This window comes from Megalops cyprinoides, chromosome 23 (genome assembly GCF_013368585.1).
Source record: "Megalops cyprinoides isolate fMegCyp1 chromosome 23, fMegCyp1.pri, whole genome shotgun sequence".
Taxonomy (NCBI): domain Eukaryota; kingdom Metazoa; phylum Chordata; class Actinopteri; order Elopiformes; family Megalopidae; genus Megalops; species Megalops cyprinoides.
Genome location: NC_050605.1, coordinates 16221260 through 16243863, shown reverse-complemented (window position 1 = coordinate 16243863; position 22604 = coordinate 16221260). Strand labels below are relative to the sequence as shown.

At 42.8% G+C, this 22604-nt stretch overlaps 2 protein-coding genes across 2 annotated transcripts; both read left to right on the top strand.

The window, feature by feature from the left end:
* Positions 1-12753: 12753 nt before the first annotated feature.
* LOC118770718 (tripartite motif-containing protein 35-like) lies at positions 12754-17179 on the top strand. Its single transcript, XM_036518483.1, has 6 exons — positions 12754-13200; positions 14866-14961; positions 15265-15495; positions 15808-15830; positions 15942-16060; positions 16426-17179. Exons 1-6 carry the CDS (start codon positions 12790-12792, stop codon positions 16977-16979), a joined length of 1434 nt encoding a protein of 477 aa, XP_036374376.1. The 5' UTR covers positions 12754-12789; the 3' UTR covers positions 16980-17179.
* Positions 17180-18922: 1743 nt separating this feature from the next.
* On the top strand, positions 18923-22188 carry LOC118770717 (tripartite motif-containing protein 35-like). The gene is made up of 5 exons (XM_036518482.1): positions 18923-18933; positions 18998-19236; positions 20479-20577; positions 20814-21293; positions 22169-22188. Exons 1-5 carry the CDS (start codon positions 18923-18925, stop codon positions 22186-22188), a joined length of 849 nt encoding a protein of 282 aa, XP_036374375.1.
* The last annotated feature ends 416 nt before the right edge of the window (positions 22189-22604 follow it).

Genomic DNA, 22604 nt, shown 5'->3' with positions numbered 1-22604 from the left:
TGGTGCCCCTCTGTCCAGGTCAGCGGTTGATTATAAAAAGCGTCTCTTATTTTTTTAAAACAGCCCCACCCCAGCCCATACAGAACAGGGTTGAATTTAGGGGTTGCTTTTAAAATCATAAAATTATCATCGTTAGGATGGAATGCTGTTTCAGGAATGCCTGCTGTTTGTTACAACGTTGCACAAGTGGAACAAAATCCCATCAGAAATCTGACTGTGTGTAATAAAAGCACTCCCATTAGCGTGATAACTGCAAGAATTATTATTCCACACACACGCCGAGGGTCTCTCGGTATCAGTCAGGCATGACGGTAAAGTATTTGGGCCGTAATTTAACCGCCACACATTAAACACTGAATCTGTATGGAAGGAGAAAGCGGACGACGGCTCCCTGCATTATATACAAACTTGTCAGAATCCTGTTCTCTTGAGCTGTCTAATGAGGAGCTCCATCTATTTATCTATTTACGATCTTACCCAGAAGGCCCCTGTGCAGTCAGAATTAATGGAGGGGGTCCCACTTTCGCTTCATCCCGTTACTCTCAGATAGAGCACATTCAGACCATGGCTCTGGCTCATATCCTGGCCTTTACACCTAATCCTAACTTTATCTATGACCTTCACTTTGAAAGGAGCTGAGCTATAAAAAAATACCAGACTCTCTAGCCTCTGCTCCTTACTCTGAAATGGTGTGAGCATTTAAAATGGCCTGATGATTAGCTTGCCTGCTTCATAAAACACACAATAAGTTTTATGCACCTGAAAAAATATGTAGGTATGTACATATATCAAACTCTTGCTCTACCCTGAAGTAATATTTACAGGCAGTCATAAGTCACATAAGGCCTTTTCCCTGGTACTGGTTATTATTACTCCCACATGCCCATAATGAATTTTCTTCTCCACGCATATATCAAGCAGAGGTGGCGCTGTCACTTTCCTGGGCCGTATCTGCCTTTGTCTCTCCATCTCCTGGTTCCAGAGCAGACCGTCTTCTGGAGCGACGCTGTGTTATTTCCTTATCTGTCCTGCTCCGGTCCCTTCCCTGACAAAGAGAAAAGGATAGCGCAAGCTGATGACCAAGCCTTCAAAATGGACAATCCCCAGTCGGAGCTGCGCTGAGTCGTTGTCAGCATGGAGGAGAAACATGCAAAAAGAGCATCATCCTCCTCAAGTGTACCATACCCTTCTCCTTGACACCCCCCCCCCCCCCCGACCTGCCCCTCACTGCTCCTAAAAGCACAGTTTGTCCTATTGCAGCATTTTGGAATGCAAAGGTGCCTTCACAGAGCGTCATCTCTCTTCGTGACACAAGATAAATGGGACAGGTGGCAGGCTGGGCTTTTCAGACAGTTGTTTTGCAAGTTACCCTTTAAGGAGTGAAAAAAAAATGGGAGAAGATGTGGAATATGAAATAGCTATGTTGTGGTATTTGATGCAGCATTCAATAAATCCCATGCCACCTCACATTTCTGTTTTGACTGTGTGAGGATTTGAACCCAGCTATGGCTGTGGAGTTTGCTTGCTCTCCCCTGTGTCCATGTAGGAGTTTCCTTGAGTACTCCTGAGCACTTGAGTACGTCCTCCCACATTGAAAGGGATGCTTTCCTGTATAATAAGCACCTGTCACATTTTAGAAAACTGTTATCTAACTGCTTTCAAACTTGTGCAGAATAGTTGTAAACCTTATGAACATAAAAAGTATTAAATATTTGTATATAAACCATTGCAAACCAGAATCTATTGTGTAGGATATGGCATTGGAGAGAATCTTCCTCCATAAGGCAGTTGTGTTTTATCTGTTCTTTATCTGTTAGACAGTTTTTTGTTCATTTTGATAGTGCCAAGAATAAATCAATAGTGGCAATATGGCAAACCATATTGACAAGTGTTTAGATACTGTTGTGCTCATGAATGTTGTCTCAGTGACAGTATTCGTAAGGGCCACACATTTTGTTTCTTTAATATAAACAAACATAAGGCTAAAACGAAACAACTGTCACGGCTTTCAGCAGTAAGTCAGTTATTCTGTTAGACTACATTTATGTGCCTAACTCTAAAATGTCACTCGCTGAGCCCCGAGCGTTTTCTCCAGCACAGACTGAAAGACCGGGCCCGCTGAATCAGAACCAGGCCCTCTATCTGGAGGATCGGGGTCCAGGTGAAAGTCTGCAGGCTGAGAGGCTTGAGCGACGAGCACCCGCAAATTAATTTTTAAGTGAGTCGGCTTGCGGACCGACACAGAGAACGCCGGGCTCCGGTGGTATGCATTGAGCAGTGCGGTCACGCTGCTGAGCCTGGCTATCCGCAGAGGCTGCTATTCAACAGGCTCACAGTGCACAATGGCTGCAGGAGGGAGGCTGGGGTGGGGGGGGGATCTGCTGGGGTGGGGGGGGATCTGGGGATACAAACCTGACTTATATGATGTGTAATGAAGGGAGAGAATCTGTGCTGTTTTCTTAAGGGGGATTCACTGGAGCCGGCGCTTGAGGACTCTCAACATTTCTCTGCACTCAAAGATACAGAGAGCTTAAGAGTCGCAGGATATTTCTGAGCCGTGTTTAATCTGTTTTACGCCATAAAAGAATCTCTTTCAAATCCAGTATTATTCTATGAATTTTGTTCCCTGTACACTGATATTATGGGGTTTTTTTGTGTGCTGATAGAACGTTCCTAAGTAATATGCTTAGCAATGAGGTAATCGGTCCCAGCCTTCTGAGACAATACAAAGTCAGCCACTGGTTTAAAATGACATTTCAGTACAATTTGGGAAGGAACACAATTTCTTCAAATTTTATTGGTTATTATAATTTTATAGTGTTATAGTGCCACACAATATAAAAAAGCAACAACAATCAAAAATGAAAATGAACTTATAATAGTTTATTAAGTAACTATAATGTCATTCTTTCATTATCAAGCAAGTTAGCTTACCTGGCAAACTTAATTCGGTTCTTGAGTGAAGAATGTTGCTTCCTAGCAATGATGCCCATTGCTAGGAAGATGCAACGCAGGTTTACTGTTACAATAACACTTTTTTAATTTCACCTTGAACTTAATGAAAAATATTTTGTCCATCTTAAGACAAGTACTTAAATATCATAAAACAACCAATTGCTATTCACAGTAAGTGCATACTGTCAGGGCTCCCGCCCCCTAGCTGTTGTGTTTTTGTTTTTCCCTGTCCATGTGCCTTTGTTTTCCTTGTGTTCTAGCCCTGCCCCGCTCTCCGCCCTGTCTCCGCCCACCTGATTGTCTCCACCCGCCTGCCTGCACACCTGCTTCCCATCTCCTAATCAGCCCAGCCCTATATCTACCCTGCTTGTCTCTGTGTTGTTTGCCAGATCGTTTCAGTGTTTCTGCCTGTCTTGTTTCCCGCCTGTTTACCCTGTTTGGATTTTGCTGGTTTTTGCCTTGCCTGTTCCTCAACTTCGTTTTTGCCTGCCCTTCTGTCCTGATTGCCTGATCTGCCTGCCTTCAAGGTTTGACCCTGCCTGTTTCTGTTTTTGATCCCTGTTTTGCCCTTGGACTGCTTACCTGGTATTTTGACCCTGCCTGTTTTTGGACTGCCTGCTTGTTTGAGGATTCTGCTAATAAACGCCTGTAATTGGAGCACTCGTGGTCCGTGCCTGAGTCCTGACACATACAGTATTGCAAAGTTTTGAAATGCACCTATTTAGCTATCTCAGTAAGTCCACATGGAATAACGTGTGAATATTTCAAATTTGCCATAGATGAGCAATATTGTAACTTTGGTTATACTGCAGTGCTGCAGGAGACAAAGTAACTACTGTACATAGCATATTGTATACAGTACCAGCAAGCAACCTAACCAGCTCCTAATGTTTTGCTAAAAGCATGGGGTTAAATTTTCAGGTACGAGACTTGCTTTGGGTTAAAGATCTTTGTTGGGTTAAAGATGAATTGAAACAGGATTTGCAGATCATAAAATCAATGTATTTACATTGACTTGTGGCAACGTAGCATAGCCTACATTACATTGTACCATAGCCCCAGTACATTTTAGCTGCCATTGCAAATCTGTGGTGCCTGGGATCACTGAAGGGAGTAAAATAACCCAACAGTGACAGTAGACCACAATGCGCACATAAAGCTCCAGCGGCATAGTCCCCAAGAGGGCAAGTGTCACACTACTCAGCGGTGTCCCTGGATGCCACCTGTCCCTTCCAGACTGATGCTGAGCCAAAGAGAGGGAGACTACAGGGGTCAGAGGAGATAATACAACCTTCAAGATCAATTCTGCTCCATATATCCTTACAGCACATGACCAATGAAGAGAGACATTGGGTTCCAGGTCAGCAGCTTCAGTACTTTGCATTTGTGTGCTTCAGTGAGAGAGCGGCAGGTCGCCTTGTGCCTTTGGTGGAGCAAATCCAGAGATCTGAGCTTTCCGGAGATTTCCTCATCAGCTTTAGTGCTTCTCCATGGTGCTCTGTCCATTACCACTCACCCAATGCTCTGCTTTTGAGCATAGTACAATCAAGTTAAGACACACCTCATTAAATGGATCCCATTCAGTCCGTTCAATTTTTATGTATTTAACTGCTATGACCTATGGAAACACTCGGTACTATACCTGAATGTATGTCTTACCACTTCAAGAATTAACTATTAGGAGGAGAATTCTCTCCAATTATCATCAGTGACAATTATCGCCGATCTGAGCTTTACTGCTAAAATAAGTTACTGTACTGCACTATAAAAACTGTAAATGACATTGAAGTCATTTCATTGTTGATATCATTTTGATATGGTCAAAAAAAACATAAACAAATAAGGATCTATGTATAAAAATAAAAATAAGTACAGACCCATCTTTCATGAATTTGCAATCGCTCTCTCAGCTGGAGGAAGAGCAGAATGAAATGGCAGAAAGCAGGGCAGTAGCTTTCTGGCATCCCCATCAACACTAGGCCGCAAAATTGATGTTGCTTCCTTAAACTCCATTAGGCTGGTAGGTGAGCCAGCCGACCCAATAACTCTCACCTCTCAGCACGGCCCGAGGTAGTGGCGAACCAGATGGCATCCGTCCAGTGCCTCAAGGAGGAGGAGGCCCAAGCCTGAAGGCTGGGCGCTCGTTGGCTCGCGATGAGAACGGATCCCTCTGCGACGCTCCTGCCCGACAGCCCCGCCTGACACGTATCATCTTCAGCCTGTGAATAATCGAGACACACTTGGCCCGAAGAACCCGTATAAAGTGGCTTCGGAGAGAAGATGTGGAGCTTTTCGTTTTTTTGTTCTGCCTCCGTCTCTGATGAATCGCCAAGAATTTCTCCAGAGTGGAGGAAATTCACCGGGCAAAAAAAAGAGAAGAAATATATCTGGTGCTTGGCAAGTAGTCCTATTCTATCACTTGTATCCAGTTTCTCTGTGATTAATCAATTAATATCCATACGATAGGCATCCTATTCAGAGGAACATGTGAGACTGTTGGGTTAAGATACATAGACGCATATAAAATAAATAAAAAAATATACATGTAGTGTAATTCATGTGTGAGGAACAAAAACACAAACATCCTAGATGTATGTAGAGATGCTGAGATTCCTTCACTTACACATTGAGAAAAACACTGACAGATACTGACACATCGAGACATACTGCTGTCCCTGTTCTCTTCCCCCATTGCCTTCATGCTCTTCCACTCTCCTACCCTCAGAACCTCCAGACAGTGCTGCCCCACCACACTGGACTCTCATTCAGGAGGCAATTGCTGAGAGCAACAGTTTTCTGAGATGATTGACATTTGAGGTCCCTCAGCTTGATTGAAACTGAAGTACCACTGCCTTGGGGGGCTGCAGTGTTGGACACTCAGATGTTTTTGACCCAGTTCAGTTCTCTTCCCTGCAAGAGCATTTGTCTATATGGTCTGCACAGCTAGGAGTGAGGAGAGTTGTAGCCAGTATGATGATGTATGAAATGTTTGCCAGTTCAGGCCTCACCACCAGGTGGCACCACGGGAAAAACTGTGGCAACTATGAATCAAGTATTGCCAATCTTTCTACAAAGCAGCTAAAATCGAGGAAAGGATGAATTAGACCTGCCCTTTATTCCCTTCTTAAAAACAACCCCCTGCAGAATGTTAGATATTCTATTCCCTGCAAGTGCTCTTAATACGACATTACTAGCAGGTGGTCTTTATACTCCATTATATGCAGGTGTGCCTGTACTGTACTGCTTTGTTTTGAATGTCTCATTAGCAAATTCATCATTCTATTTGAATCATCTGGAGTGTTCCTTCCTTGGGCAGGAAGACACCAAACATTTCTGAGCAGCTAAAACCTTGCTGAAATTGTTTTGTATTTCCTTTTTTTGGGAGTAGAAGTATATATGTGTGTGGGTGGGGGGTTGCGGGGAGGCAGAGAGATAGGATTGTGAGGGGTTATAGGGGAAAAACTAATTTTCTCCTTTTTGAATGTTGTGTTTTAGTTTGAGCAGGTCCTTTAACACCAGTAAACCATTATCATTTATCATGGAAGTGCCGCAGGTTGTTACCCACTGTGAACAAAAAAGATATAAATGAATATATGTATTTTAGAAAACATGCATATATATTTTTTCCAGACATTGTATTCATAAAAATATATATGTAGTTTTTCAAGAACAATGTAGGAACAGACTGATCTTTTTAATTATTCACAGCACTCCCTGTCCAAACTGCCAAAAACAACAGACCTTTGGGCTGGTGAGAAAGTCTGGTAATCGCATTAGATGGTCTCACCTCCTCTGCACTCCCGTGTTATTTTTGTTCTGACAACGCCTCGCATCCAGAGAGGAGCTTTCAGAAGTTAGTGAAGAGACAGAAACTTTGTTTGGATTGTAAAAACCTCCAAATCCGATAACAGCATAAAAACACCACAGTACATAATCAATAAGTCCACCTACTATTTAACACATAACGTTCCTTTCAAAAGTTGACGTGTAGAGAATGCAAGAAGCTTGCAGTCTCCCTTGTGATGTCGATGGATATCACTGGCTGAAACATTTGTGCCTTTCTCTTTAAGGAAAATTAATTGAAATTAACTTAGAAATGAATAATTGAACCACAATATAGTAATAAAACTTCAGAGAAGGTAGCTAATTCTGTTTCACTCTTATGAATAAATGGTTTTTAGAAGGCTTCACAATAGTTACTGTGCCAGAAATAATTTGGCTTAGACAGCATCATGTAGACTCCCTCTTGTACTTAGTAAGACGTTGACATTTAATCACTATGACAGGAAGAAAAAAAAACAGTGTTTTCTTCTAAAGGCATCATTTCAAATTATCTTGGATCACTATTCTATCATTGAACTTATCAGTTCTGAGGTCCTCCGTTCTGAACTACAGCAACAGAAAGAAATGAGGTGCCAGTCATTTCTCTGCCTTGGAGTAAGACAGGATCAGAGAATGGATGGACACACAATGACCAACACAGACACACAAGCACATACACATACACTCACGCACACACACAAACAGTACTTCCAAAACAAGGATCACCTACGCAGCTGCAGGTGTTTCTTGTGTGTTTTCAACTGAAACATGGAGCGCAAAAAACATTCAGGCCTGTTTGTGGCTTGGTCAATTAGTGAATGGATTTCTACCCCAGTGGGGTAGAAATAAGCAACTGACATCACAAAAAAAATCAATCATAGAGGGCTGTTATTTAAGAAGAAGAGAGTCACAGTCATGTGGCAACAGTAAGTGGGCGGTGTGGAAGACTATCACAGAAGGCGAATTTATTATAATTGCCCGTAATTGCCCCATACAGTGGGGAAACAGTGGAGCTACCTGACAGCATTAGCTCAATGTTAAAGAGACACGATGAGAATGTGGCGTTAGCTGGGATGGACTGTGCAGAGGATCTCCTGGGAGGCCCCGGAGACGAAGCAGCGCATCAGCGTCTCACACCTGGAGCTCACGGGACTCTGTGTGCTGTTCACTCTTTTGTGTCTCTCCCATACGCAACCATCTCTCTCATCCAGATGGCTTCCCTCTCTCCCTCCCTCTCTCCCTCTGAGACTTCCCTGCAAAGGTCTCTTCAGTAGACAGACAGAGAGGCGTACATATCTGATGAGCCAGGCAGGATAGTGTTAATACATTCACTGTCTGACTGATGCTGAACATCGGTTATATGTGTTGTGATGAGAAATTTGACAGTTATGCTCTGATTATGATGAAATCGCCACAGTCAATTTCTGCCATACACAATAAATGCTTTCCCTCTCCCACAGACAACAGCAAGAATAGGAGCTCCCATACACTGTGTAAGTAAGAGGACATTTTGGGCGCATTAGGGTTTGTTTTCTTGGTCTGCTGCTGCTAACGGCCATCGGTGATGTGGCTGTATAAAAGACAGAGCTGGAGAAGCACTGCACACTGGAGAGAAATGCAGTCACTTAGCTGACAAGTCTGTGCTCACAGGAGCAGACAGAAAGACCATAGGGTCTCCTCGAAAGCAGAAAGCAAGCATACAGTCATTCGCCCAAAAAGGTACGCACACACAAACACACACACACATACACACACACACACACACACACACACCTCCTACACTCTCTCTCTCTCTCACACACACACACTCATACATGTAAAGACATATGCATGCTCACACCTGAATGCATAGTCACACACACACAAACATATGCACACACACTGAAAGACACACACTCGCATGTTCACACACTCAGAGACACACACTCACATGCATGCTCACACACACAAGCACACACCTGCACACACGCACACTTACCTAACCCTTTCGCTTGGAGGATTAATGGACCAGGACACCGCGACACCCCCCCCCCCCCACTTTTCTCTTTGCCCATCAGCAGCACTATGCTCCACAGACTTATCCATAAGGCTTCCATTACAGAAATAAACCACCGTCGAGTTAGTGAGCGCGTGTCAAGCTGCCAAAGCTCATCACAAGCCGAAGGATTGATGGCTTTCCTGAGCTCCCTTAAGACAGCCCACGAAAGCACCTGACAGCATGAGAAATAATTAAGCAGTGTGAGCGAGCTTCACGCTGTCTGCTTTTCCATCTTCTTTAGGGGACCGCTGAGAACGGCACGATGCCTTTCCACTGTCACTCCCGGGGTAAATGAATTGTACAGTCAGACTAATACAGTGCATAGTATAGTTGAGAGCAGCGTGTTTTTTTTTTCACCCTTGTCATTTATGGTTTTCCCCTTTTTGTGCACATTGTGTATTTGCCATTAAACAGAAAGCAAGAGGTTATTTTACATGCATTTGCTTTATGCACACCTGTTGTCCAAAGCATTTCATATAGTTTTGTATCCACCTATACAGCTGGATATTTATTGAAACAATTAAGGTAAATTACCTTGCTCAAGGGTGCAACACCAGTGCTCACATGGGAACCAGCAACATGGGAACCAGCCCACATTGGGATCAGACTAGCAACATGGGAACCATCTTACATGGGAATCGAACCAGCAACTCTGGGTCACAAGCAGTTGCAACAATACCACAAGTTCAGTATCTGTATCCTTCAACACTTTACCATTTTTTTGCAAGATTCTGTTTGTGTAGTCCCCAGAGAAGTTCCGAGTAAATGAGGGAACTTCAACATTTTGTAACAGGTTATCTGACCTCAGCCAGCGATTTTGCAAAAATTGGGGGGAAATGATTTTCAAAATCATTTCCAGTTGTCTGCAGTATCCTGACTTACTGCTGGCGTATGCTAGTTCTGTTCCTGGGCAATTCCAGGCGAAGGGTGCAGTCGTCTTTAAGGGCTATCATTCAATTAACAACTGAAAAAAAGAACCTGGTATGTCAGCTGAGGTGACATCTCCAAATAATACCTTCAATTGCAAAATTAAGAGATGAGGTAGGCAATAATCAGTAGACCCTGAGGCCCGCTAGGACTGGAAATTCCCACCCCTCGTGTTGGCAGCTGTGCTCCATTTTCATTTTTATTTTTTAACTGCACTATGAAGGCCTCTGGCAATAGATGTATATAAGTGCAGTTCTTAGCACATACCATTGGCTGCACTACAATATATTCAGTCCACAGTAGTCAGTCCACCTGTAGAGTCCAGCTCTGTGGAGGTCTAAGGTGAAAATCCAGATCAGAAAATCCAGAGACTGGGGCCTAAAAGTTCTCCATACAGATACACAAATGCAGAACCACATGCACTCACACACACACACACACACACCTTTATTTAGTCCTAATCTTGTATATAAAAAAACGAGATGTGGCACATTAATTATCCCCTCAGCTCTCTGGCAGGGGTGGAGAGAGATCTGTGGAGGTGGGAGAAGCACCTCAAAGTCAGCGTGGAAAGAGCGGGATAGGATGGTGGCTGCGTGGAGAGGCCCAGAACTATAAATCTCCACCACAGAGGCAGCCATAATAAATGCTCTTAATGGAGAATGGAAAGTTTGTATGGAGCCCAGCCAAGCGTGGCTGATATGACAGGTTAATAAATGAACAGCACTCGAATAAACATCCCGCAAGCCTCTTACCTATGCATTCCCCAACCGGCAGACCCCCCCCCCCCTCCACACTGTCAGCTCACTCCTCTTATCTGCATTCATTTGGCCCAAAAGAACACGTTTTCTTTTGTGGTCAGTCTGCTCTGTGTGAACTGTTCCTGCGAGAGGAAAAAAAAGCTCCAGGCTTCCAGAGGGTTGAGATGGAGCTGATTTATGCAATATGCCTTAGGAGCCATGGAGCTTAGCAGAATAGGGTATAGATATAGTAGATATACTATACATTTTGAAAATATACAAGCTAACTATTTTAAAAATTGTATTGTTACAAAGCACTGTAGTGCAGATGGTATGACAAAAAAAAGACAAAAACAAATAGAAAGATAACCTCGAGCCGGGTAAACTGCAAAATATAATGTTCACAAACCTCTAATCCTGTATCATTTTAAATACACACACACACACAAACAAACACATTATTACAGGCTTACTTAAAGAAAAATGACAAAATCAATGTTACTTTTTTCTGAATTTTTTGTTCTATATGTTTTGCACAAACCTCAGTCACACACGGGCAAGTATCATCACAGTGAAAAACAGATTTGGAGTCATCACAGCACATTGAAGGATAAGGAAGTGAAGCAGTTCAGTCCACAATACATGGATGTGTACTGACATCTAGGGGTGTATTACCGTACAAACAACCAACATCTATCAAACAAGCAAAAGACATTCCAAATTATTCCAGTATCTGGCATGTCCAGTACTCTGCAAGGCCAGTAATGCAAAAAAGGCCCTTTTCTTGAGCTTTCGAATCTTTACCTCCCAGTAGGTCTTGTAAATTTTCAACATCAACCTATTGACTACTGAGAGACAACAGAAATATGTTTAGACAGTCAATTACCTTCAAGGTCTGGGACTGAAAGTGTTATGTACATAAGTCTGTGCCGTTTGCTCAGTTCGACTGACCTTCCAACTGAATTCTCATAAAAGGTGATTGCATTTCCGAATGATCCATCCAGCTCTACCCTGAAGCAGGTTTGTTCATGACGTGAAGATTGGCAGATCTGTGAAAAAATACACAGAGAAATGTAAAGTACAATAATCATAATCATAATTATAATCATAAAAACATAAAATAAGAATAAGGATTCACTGACCCTGGTAAAGGTATATATCTAAACACCATTTCTTCTGCGAGAGATTTACGTACTTCAATCAATCAAGCAACCAATCAATCAAATCAATTGTTCTGAACGTAATTATAATAGTGCGTGTTTAAGTTCACATTATAATAAACCATAACCATAAACCATCACACAAAGTACATATTACAGGGGGAATTTAAAAAAATGGCAATGATTTCCTAAAGTGCAGGAAAAGGCAGTCAATAGGAACTCCAATAAAAAGCAGGATAAAGGGCTCCCAGGTGGCCCAGTCAGCATGGTACTCATCTTCAGTAGGGAGGCAGGCTGAGCCCTATGACCCGGGTGAGAAACCAGCAGCCTCATCTGCCGACAATGACCAGCGGCCCACAGAAGCAGAACAAATTGGCTTCATTCCGCTGGGGACAGGGGTGGTCAGGGCTTCCCCGTCTCACTGCTTTCCAGACCCTCAACAAGTGCAGAGGTTGTCACAGTGAAACAAACCAAATGCACAGCTTCCAATTCCAAAACAGGATTGCATAAAGCATAAAGAGAGTGGAATACACACAAATGGCAGTGAAACAGAAGAATAACAGAAATAAACATAGAATAAAAGCAACAGCACCCGCAAGAGTAGAAACAAAAGTACTTCAGGAGAGGCACTGCCCTTTGCTGTCTGCAAATTTCCTGTTATTTTTAATGGTAACGTTTCCTAGGAGGAAAATTATGTGAAACCCTGTCTACTCATGACTAAGACCTTGTGCATTTTATTGCTCAAAAAACAAAAATATCAGTCAACAGTCATTTTTGCTTAACAATATTTTGGAAGTGGTTGCCCTCACGTTCACCTTATTGTGCTGTGGCTGGTAGGAGTGGTCTGAGATTCACATATGACACATGACTGTAAATTCCCCAAAGTTCCCCCACCATTCAGAGAATATCTTATACCTCTCAAAGAGGAACTGGAAGAAAAGCTCTCAAAGAAAACTGGTGAAAACAAGACACACGAGATCAACACTTGTGCAACAGCTATCACATTTTTCCGGGTGATGTCAAAACATCTCCCAGGGTGAAGCGAAGTCAGCCGAGCATTAAGAGGAAACTGAAAGCAAACCACAGAGCAATACTGGAGTCCCAACCAGACAGCAGCTGAAGAGGACAGACTGCGAACTTGAACGGGATGGCAGCGATCTTTCCTGTCTCAGAGGAGGACCTCAGCTGTCCTGTGTGCTGGGACATTTTCAGGGAGCCCGTGGTTCTACCCTGCAGCCATAGCTTCTGCAAAGCCTGCGTCCACATGTACTGGGAGCCCCTTGACTCCCGGGTGTGTCCGGTGTGCAGGGCCGAGGTTCCCGCCACTGAGCCCGTGGTCAGCCTGAGTTTAAAGAACCTCTGTGAGGCAGCCGTTCAGGAGAGGGACAGGAGGAGCGCCGCGGGGCACGACGCCCCCGGGCTGTGCGGCGCACACGGCGGGGGCTTCACCCTGTTCTGCCTGGAGGACTGCCAGCCTGTCTGCGCCACCTGCCACACCTGCGGGGGACACAGGGGTCACGAATGCTGTCCCATCGATGAGGTCGCTGTGGAACTCAAGGTGCGGTACAGTACGTGCTGTTATGCTGCTTCAGAGCTAATCTAACAGTATAGTAATGTATGGCAGTAGGAAATCGTTACACGCCTGTCAGGCATGGTCTGGTCCAGGAGTGATCAGACAGGAGGTCAGAATTCCACTTTTCCGGTGGATTTTTTTTTTTTGCAGACCAATGTTTATTACAAAGCAACTGAGAGGGAAAGGAATAAAACAACAACTATTCTGAGGCTCGCCCTCACGGGTCCGCCAGCAGGAAATCATGCAGCTAAACTAACACAAAGGAAAAATAAACAAACGGCAAACAGAAGCTGCCGTTTTTCAGGGTCTTGCTGACTTCCGGACTTTTCCCTCTGTCTCTTTCACTTTCCCTGTCCTGCTCTCATCCTCTCCCTGCTTTCCCAAGGCTCTCGCTGTGGGTACAAAGGGCCTTTCACAGCTGACCCTTGCCAGAGTTCGTTACGTCAGTGTTGCACAGGTGCACCGGCTCCTGCTGTGTCCGGGAGGCCATGATTGTTTACCCCTCTCCAGTGCCCATAGACGTGTGCCATAGACATATTTCTGTTTTCACTCCAGCACAATTGAAATGAAGTATGTCTCATTAATTTTAATATTATAACAAACTGATTTGCTCTATCTCTGCCCTGTTCAGTTTCATGTTTTTTGGTATAAATTTGCCTTGCCTTTCTGCAATGCACTCCATAAAGCCCCATCTCAGACACCACCTTTGTTTTGAGCGCTGTAGTAATTCCTGATTTCCTGATTGTACAAGATTTGAGCTGATTTAAGTTGATTTGATGGGTGTCATTAGGTTTTCATGCAGCTCCACATCTTGTTCAAATTTAAATTGGGAGGGGGCTCCAAAGTAGCTTAGTCAGTTAGGGGGTCTGTTACGAGTGCAGGATGAGCCCTACTGGCCCAGGTTTAAGGCCAGCCATGTCATGTGCCTTTGTTCAGCTGGGACAGGGGTGGTTATATCAGCCAGGGTTCCCTCATCACACCACCCTCAGCACCCTGCAATTCACGCAGGTGCCTAGAAACTGCTCAGATTACATCTGGAAGGTGCACCCATCCCCCATTCAAAGATACGTCAGAACGTGTCGCAACAAAGGAAAGATTCCACCTTCAGAATGGATTTCCCCAGATTTCTACTAAAGGCAAATTTCCCCACTCAGTCTTGTGCCTTTAATCTTTCATTCATATATTCATTCATTCATTCGTTCATTCATTCCTTCATTCATTCAAACATTCATTCATTCTTTCTCTTAAATACTTTCTCTTTCCTGTCTGTTTCATTATTGCAGTGGACACACCTTTGCAAAGTAAAAAAAAATCTACATACAACGGCATTTTTGTAATGATTTTCCTGATCTAGTTAGTGCTAATGCATCAGCCAGTTGTTTCTGTTGTGTGTGTGTGTGTGTGTGTGTGTGTGCGTGTGTGTGTGTGTGTGTGTGCGTGTGTGTGTGCGCGTGTGTGCGCGTGTGTGTGCGTGTGTGTGTGTGTGTGTGTGTGTGTGTGTGTGTGTGTGTGTGCGTGTGTGTGTGTGTGTGTGTGCGTGTGTGTGTGTGTGTCTGTGTGTGTGTGTGTGTGTGTGTGTGTGTGTGTGTGTGTGTGTGTGAGATGCCAGCTTGCTGAAGGAAAGTGACAGGCCTGCACATGTCGTTCCAGGAGAAACTGAAGACTGCGCTGGAGGCCGTGCACCATAAGCAGACGACCTTTAATAAAATCAAACAGTCCTTTGAGGAAACGTTAATACACGTTCAGGTAAGTGCAGCTGTTATGACAGAAAAATATGACTCTATGCGTAAAACAGACTGACTGTAAGATGCCATAAGGTGCAACTTTTCACGTAACCAAAAGATTCCTACGGTTTCAACACGTTTCCACATCTGGAGGATTACAGATTGAGTGGAAACTGAGTGAAAAGAGGTGTCAGACAGTCTGGCATGCGTGTTTCTCCTTTCCGGGGAGGAACCCACCCTTTTGGATTGTACTTACTGGTTCCCAGTTTTGAGGAAGTGAAAACAAAAGTTCATGCATTTCTCTGCCATACTTCTCTTGCGTCAGAGCCAGGCCAGGTTTACAGAACAGCAGATCAACAAGGAGTTCAGAACCCTTCGCCACTTCCTGATGGATGAGGAGGAGGCCATGGTAGCCACCGTGAGGGAGGAGGCGCGGCGAAAGAGCCAAACCATGAAAGAGAAGATCTGGAAGATCACTGCAGAGATAAAAAATCTTGAAGAAAAAATGATAACTCTCGAGGAAGAAATGGAAGCTGAAGCCTTGCCATTCCTTCAGGTACAATCAAAAGAAATCTTTCTGTGAATAGAGGCCTTGTTTTTTTAATTATTTTACTTTTAAGCAATTTTACTCTAAAAATGTTTTTTGACACTCAGTACATCATTGGTCATGGGTCATAGGTCATAGGTCAATCAAGAAGCATTTATTTTAAGATAATTTGAATGACAAACATGAACACCAGATGTGTTTCCCGCATTTGGCATCATATAATTACTGATGGATCACAGTGACCACCAGTCTCTACACCACTGTTACAGTATTCACATATGTTAGAGCCATTGTTAACATTGCTCATTTGATGCCTTCCAGAATTATGACGCCACAATGAAAAGGTATGTGACCTCCACCTTCCTCTTCCTACCTCAAAATTTCAGTTTATTTCTGAAGACTTTTTCGTTTGTTCTGTTCTGGTTTCATGGAAACCCTCCCAATGTTCGTTGCAGGGCCGAGTGCAATGTGCAGGAACCCAAACTGGCTCCAGGATTATTGGTGGATGTGGCCAAACACCTCGTCAACCTGAAGTTCAGAGTCTGGAAGAAAATGCAGGGCCTCGTTCAGTGCAGTAAGTTGCCAACAGCTGTCATCTGCAAAATGAATACGTTCAGGGAAGAGTGGGGATGCCCAACAAATCTTGTTAAATATATAGAGATTAAATGAAATAATATCTGCAGCCTTCCTGTTCCATAAGGCAAAGCTTTTAGGAGGGAGAAATATTTCTAGTCAGAAATCCGTAAATACATCAAGAAGTATTTATCTGAAAAAAAAGCATCAGCAATGCATAATTGCTGAGTACTGTTAATGCTCTAAGAACATTGTTAGGAAGGCAGAGACTGTGACCTGGACATTTCTACAGTGCTGCTACTTATAAATGTCTTCTTTGTCCCATCATTTTTCCCTCCCTCCCTCCCTTCCTTACCATTGGTCCAGCTCCAGTGACTCTGGACCCCAACACAGCAGACCCTTGGCTCACTCTGTCCGAGGATCTAACCAAACTGACAGTCAACGATGCGGAGCAGGCCCTGCCAGACAACCCGGAGAGGTGCACTTCCTATCAGAGTGTCCTGGGCTCCAAAGGATTTGGCGCGGGGAGACACTCATGGGACGTTGAGGTCGGGGACAGCACCGTCTGGGCCCTGGGAGTGGCCCAGGAGACAGCCAGCAGGAAAGGAAAGATCAATCTGACTCCAGAGGGTGGATTCTGGACTATAGCCCTGTACAATGGGGCTTACACAGCCCAGACCATGCCTTCAACACCCATCTCAGTCAAGAGGATCCCGCAGACAATCAGAGTGCAGCTGGACTGGGATAATGGGGAGGTGTCCTTCTCTGATCCCAGTTCCCACACCCACCTCTACACCTTCAAACACACCTTCACTGAGAGAGTTTTCCCCTACTTTGCTCATGGCTGTAAAAGATGCCCTTTGCAAATAGTGCAATCTAAGGTATCTGTAGTGGTTTCAGAGCACAAAACACAACTCTGAAGCACATACAGTAGGTTCTGATTGTACCCTAACATTTCCCTAATGGCTCCCTAAGTAGAGTAGCCCTGGAGGTCACCATTGTAAGATGGATTTGTGGCATTAGCGGCAGGCAACATGTCCCGAGAATGAAAAGCATAAGCATAACTAATATAGACCATATGACGGAACAAGCATCTCCCAAAAGTCGTGTCTTACTTGAATCAGCAGAGCATTTTAGTGGTTAGCTAACATTTTGAAATTAGTGATAATGAATAAAAATACTTTGAGGAAATTATTCCTCTACTAGCTGCTTAAACAATCCACTGAGATAAGAATCAAACAATCTGCTTGGCTAAAAACATGGGTAAACTGAACGTTTAAATATTTTGTTTTATTTCTCAGTCAAATAACAGAAAGGGTTTCAGTTCAATTGTAAATCCTCTTATATCACTTATAAGACTCAAATCATCCTTGGTAGATATTATTCTTAGAAGCAGAGCACATTTTATCTAGAGGCTCACATCAGACAAATATAATGTGATAATATATAATAATAATATATTATTATATCATTGGTGCCATTGTTGTTACATGATATAATTACATATTATTACATTATATTTACAGTACATTGTTATGTTTATATTACTTCTTATGCAAAGTTAGATTTGTATAATTTACATTCGTATAATTACAGCTACACTTTCACATACATTTGGGATTTATACATCTTTAATATAGAAGCATATATCCTCAAGACATACTTAAGTTCCATATGTACATATACATAATCCATATTAAAAAATAAACATTTTAATGATTGCCTTTTCCTTACTGTAATAAAACAAATGCAAAGCAACTGCCACTGCTGTGTACTTCAAACAATGTAATTAAATAAAATACTTATATTTTTTTGGTTAATAAGTGTGGTGTTTGGGGTTAGTGGTCAAATACTATGCAATCAGTGTTACCTGTACTTTTAATAACTGAAAGCTAGTGACAAGGGTATAGAGCTTATGTTTTTGTTTCTTTTCAATCTCACTGTGTACCTCTGGAGGTCCACAGGCCAACAAATATCAAACTAATCATATGATAGGTGTGTTCTTCTAGCAGTAAACAGAAAAGGATTTCCTGAGATGTTGAATCTTCATACTGTAGCCATTTCTTTTTATTTTGGGACAACAGTTTGTGGTAGGCAGAGAAACAAAATGGCTGTGTGCAAAAAAACAAAGAACAAAGATCTTTATAACAAATTGACGAACATGAAAACTGATGAAAGTCTGCTTTTGGACTATATCATTGCTTTCATGTACCCTAATCTGAAATATATTGTATAGAATCTGAAATCTGAGGTCAAATCCCACCACAGAAACTTCACAATTATTGTTCCTTTTTGCTCCACCATTAGTTCCTCCTTGTGTTTTAGCCTTCCATAGTATACTTGAGCTGTATGATTTCTGTATGAATTTTCTAATGTAATGGGTATGATTTTTGGAATCTTCAGTTATGATATAGAAAACCAGAAGAGCAGAGCAGAATATCAGAAAAAAAAAAGATCCGCCATTTTCTTTTTTTTAATTTTCTTCTGGAACTGAACAGTTGACCTTTGGCTGTGCTGTAATCAGTGAGCATAGAGTGTAGACTGTTTTATTGGACTAACAGCAGTAAACTCCAATCATCAACATAGCCACACCCGCTGAGGAAGCCGAGGACTGGGTGAGACTTGAGAAAAACATTACAAATTCTTTAAAATGTACGAGACTGAAAGACACCAGAGGCAATAAGACAGATACGGACATCAGGAAGTACTTCACTTATCTCTGTTACGGTGAACTGGGTAGAGTGAAATTAAAGTAAGAAGCAGAGCTCATTACTAAGATCAACAGGGCTGCGATTTTGCGAAGACAGCAGACTTTGACCTTCAGTTGTAAAGGCACACCAACACACAATAATGGCGCGGAGAAATGGCGGACAAGTAATCCCTCCTGGAACAGGACCTCTCCTGTCTTGTGTCCTGGGTCTTGGGTCCTGTCCTGTAGCCACAGCTTCTGCAGGTCCTGCCTGGAGCAGAGCTGGGAGGAGAAGGGCTCTCGAGAATGCCCCGTCTGCAAGAGGAAATCCTCCATGGTCAACCCTCCCCTGAGCCTGGCCCTGAAGAACCTCTGCGACACCATCCGAAAGGAGAGAGGCCCGGGAGGCGTCGGGGGGTTCGGAACGCTTTGCAGGTTGCATGGGCAGGAGCTGAAGTTGTTCTGCCTGAGCGATAAAGTACCCGTGTGTGAGATCTGCCAAGCTTCAAGAAAACACACTGGCCACCATTTTATTCCTACAGATGAGGCAGCCCAGGAATATAAGGTTTGTCTGTTTAGGGCACATATAGCCCAATAAATCAATGGCCCATAATTATTCATAAAATATTAATACTGTGTAAGTATTTGTTAGTCCCAATGTACCCATACATGACATGTCTGCATTTTGTGGTAAAACTACATGCATGTACATATGTATGTATGCATGTATGTATTGTGTGTGTGTGTGTGTGTCTGTATGTGTGTGTGTGTGTGTGTGTGAATTTTAAACTTACAAATTGTAATTATTTTCATTTTAGGAGGAAGTCAGGACTGCACTGACAACTTTGCAGGAGAAGCTGGAAGAATTTAACAAAGTCAAGCGAGCCTGTGACCAAACAGTGGAGTACATTGAGGTAGTGTTGCTTCCAAATGAGTTTACCCTGTAATATTCAGTTCCAATGTGCCCGGGAAGGGGGGTGATTAGAGTTATTGTTATGTTAGAGAACGTGGATGAGTGTTGGTGAAAGGGGGAAGCATTCAGGGAGAGTTTTGTGATCGTGTCCTGAATGTTTTGTAATGATGAAAATACCATGGTCAGAACTGGTGGAGATGATCCAAAGAAGAAAGAAAAAAATTCATGTGAAACAAAAACAAATCTCAATGCTTGCATTTCAGCGTCAGGCAGAGGACACACAAAGGCAGATAAAGAGAGAATTTAAGGCTCTGTATCAGTTTCTGCAAGAAGAAGAGACCGCAAGGATTACCGCCGTAAGGGAAGAAGGGCAACTCAAGAGTACAACAATGAAGAAGAAAGTGAAGAAAATAGCACACAAGATATCAGTGCTCACAAAAACAATCAGAGCCATACAGCAGGAGTTAAGAACTGAGGACACTCTGTTTCTGCAGGTGGGAGTGCCTGACATCTCCTCTCACATTACTTTCGAGTTCAATCAAAATCGTGGGGCTCTACAAACATATTGTACCACATATAAACATGATAGGAATGATTTATGTGTATTTTTTAAAGAGTTTTAAGTAATATATCTTTGTCTTTGTTTCAGAACTGCAAGAGCACAGTAACAAGGTTTGTAATCTTCAGCTGACCTGTATGTTTGACGTGCTGTCCATGTTAAGTTTGCGTTACCTCTACATTATTAATGCTAAATCGAGATTGAAACTGACAGCCAAGTGCATTTTCAGGGCTCAGAACACACTGCAGTGCACTCCAGTGCCCTCTGACATCTCCACTCCTTTGGTGGATGTGGCCAGGCATGTTGGATCCCTCAAGTACAGAGTCTGGGAGAAGATGCAGGAGATTGTGCCACGTTGTAAGTTTATCAGAGCACTGTGAAGGACTGAGAAAATTGCATTACATTCGACTGGATTCTTGTCAAAAATACATTTATTTAGTTATTTAGTTATTTGCCCAGCCAAGGCATAAGGACAACTTACACATCATACATTTTTTCACATATTCACTAAAGCAACTGAAAATTTCCTCCAGGATGCCCTTTTTGATCATCTCTACTCCCATCCTCCTTCTCTCTCTCTTTCTCCCACACAGGCCCTGTGACTCTGGACCCTAACACTGCACACCCAAACCAGAGCCTGTCCGAGCAGCTGACCAGCCTAACATGCAGTGTTGAAAAGAGCTTTTTTCCTAACAACCCAGAGAGATTTGATGTGTCTAATTATGTGCTGGGATCTGAGGGATTCTCCTCTGGGAAACACTGGTGGGATGTGGATGTCGGGGACAATCCACACTGGGTTCTGGGTGTGGCCAGAGCGTCCATCAACCGGAAAGGACCAATCAGTGTATGCCCTGGACAGAAACTCTGTGCAATATGGTTTTACAATGGAGAGTACCAAGCTATGACCTCGCCCCTCAAACGGCTTCGTTTGCAGAGGAGACCCCAGAGGATAAGGGTGCAGATGGATTGGGACAAGGGAACCGTGTCATTTTATGACCCAGTTGACAAGACTCAGATCTACTGCTTTAGAGACAAGTTCACCGAAACCATGTTCCCTCTCTTTTCAAACAGCAGTAAAGATTTCTCTCTGAGCATCTGTCCAATGAAAGTGTCCATAAATGTGCAACAGAAAAGTGCACTTAAACCTGCGGTGAAATCTCCAGATGGTAAAAGAGCAGATGCCTCTGCTGGTGAGCACGCCACACATGAAAGGGAACGAGAAATCAGAAATGAGTCGTCGAATGTAATGTCATGAAATATGTACACAAAATGTTTGTTGGTTTTCCCCACCGACATAGCATTAAAGCGATTAACCATAAATAAATCAGACAGTGCAATAGTCAGTGAAACATGTTCAATTAAATAGAAATGTTATTTCCAAATTTGCTTCAGTGATCTTGTTTGTTAAGATAAATTCATATAAATGGCAAAAATGCAAGTCACCTTCATTGCACAAAGCAAAACCAACAGAATGGCTTGCAACTGAGGTTGAAATTTCTAAAGGTATTTTTGTTTTGCGGCATATGTTTAAAGAAGTCTACATTTGATTTTTTTTCTGTTGTCTGTCTTCAGCTGTCTGAAATTCTGCACTGTTTTCAGTAAGTACCATGAAAAATATTTGAAAATATCAAATTTCAAGTGATTGATTTTAGTATATAGCACATAATATGGTGTACCAGAGTAGCTCAAAGGTATGACAGAAATGTGTGGCATTTTTACAGCATGTGAACCAAATCATAACTGATGGTATACCTAACTGTAAGCGAATAAAAAATTATATAATATTCAACATTTTGCTTTGGTCAGTTCTTGGCTGTGGCTGAAGAGGGTCAGCCCTTAATCACTCCTATAGCAAATGGACCAATTTCAGTGCGTTCACTTGAGATTTCTGAAATGTTCTCCGTTTCCGTGCCAGAGCCGGGTAATTTGTGTTTGTTGGTTGCTGCAGTTTCGGATCGTCACCACTAGATGGATGCATTTGAACTGAAATGAAAGTGGTGTGCCCTATATATCGAAGGCTGTTGGTATACTGTTCGTTGCGCTTCAACCTGTCTATCTGATTTCTTGATGTCGTTAATTAGATGGACACATACTGAATTACATTTCTCAACCTGCAAGAGTGTGACTCTCCAGAAACCAGTCTCTCCTTGCCTAATAGTTCCTGTGGTTTCGGTATAGTTTATAATAAAGCAAAGTAAATTTCAGAACAATGAGGTTAACCACACTTTTTTGAAGACAAGTTTGTACTCATTCGACTTGTGATCATCCTGTGACGAGCAGAATATACAAACAAGTTTCACTTCACTTTTTCAGGTCTTAAAGGGTTAAGCGATCCTTACAGCGTCTCCACCCCATAGTTAGCCTAGCTGTGACAGGAAGCAGGA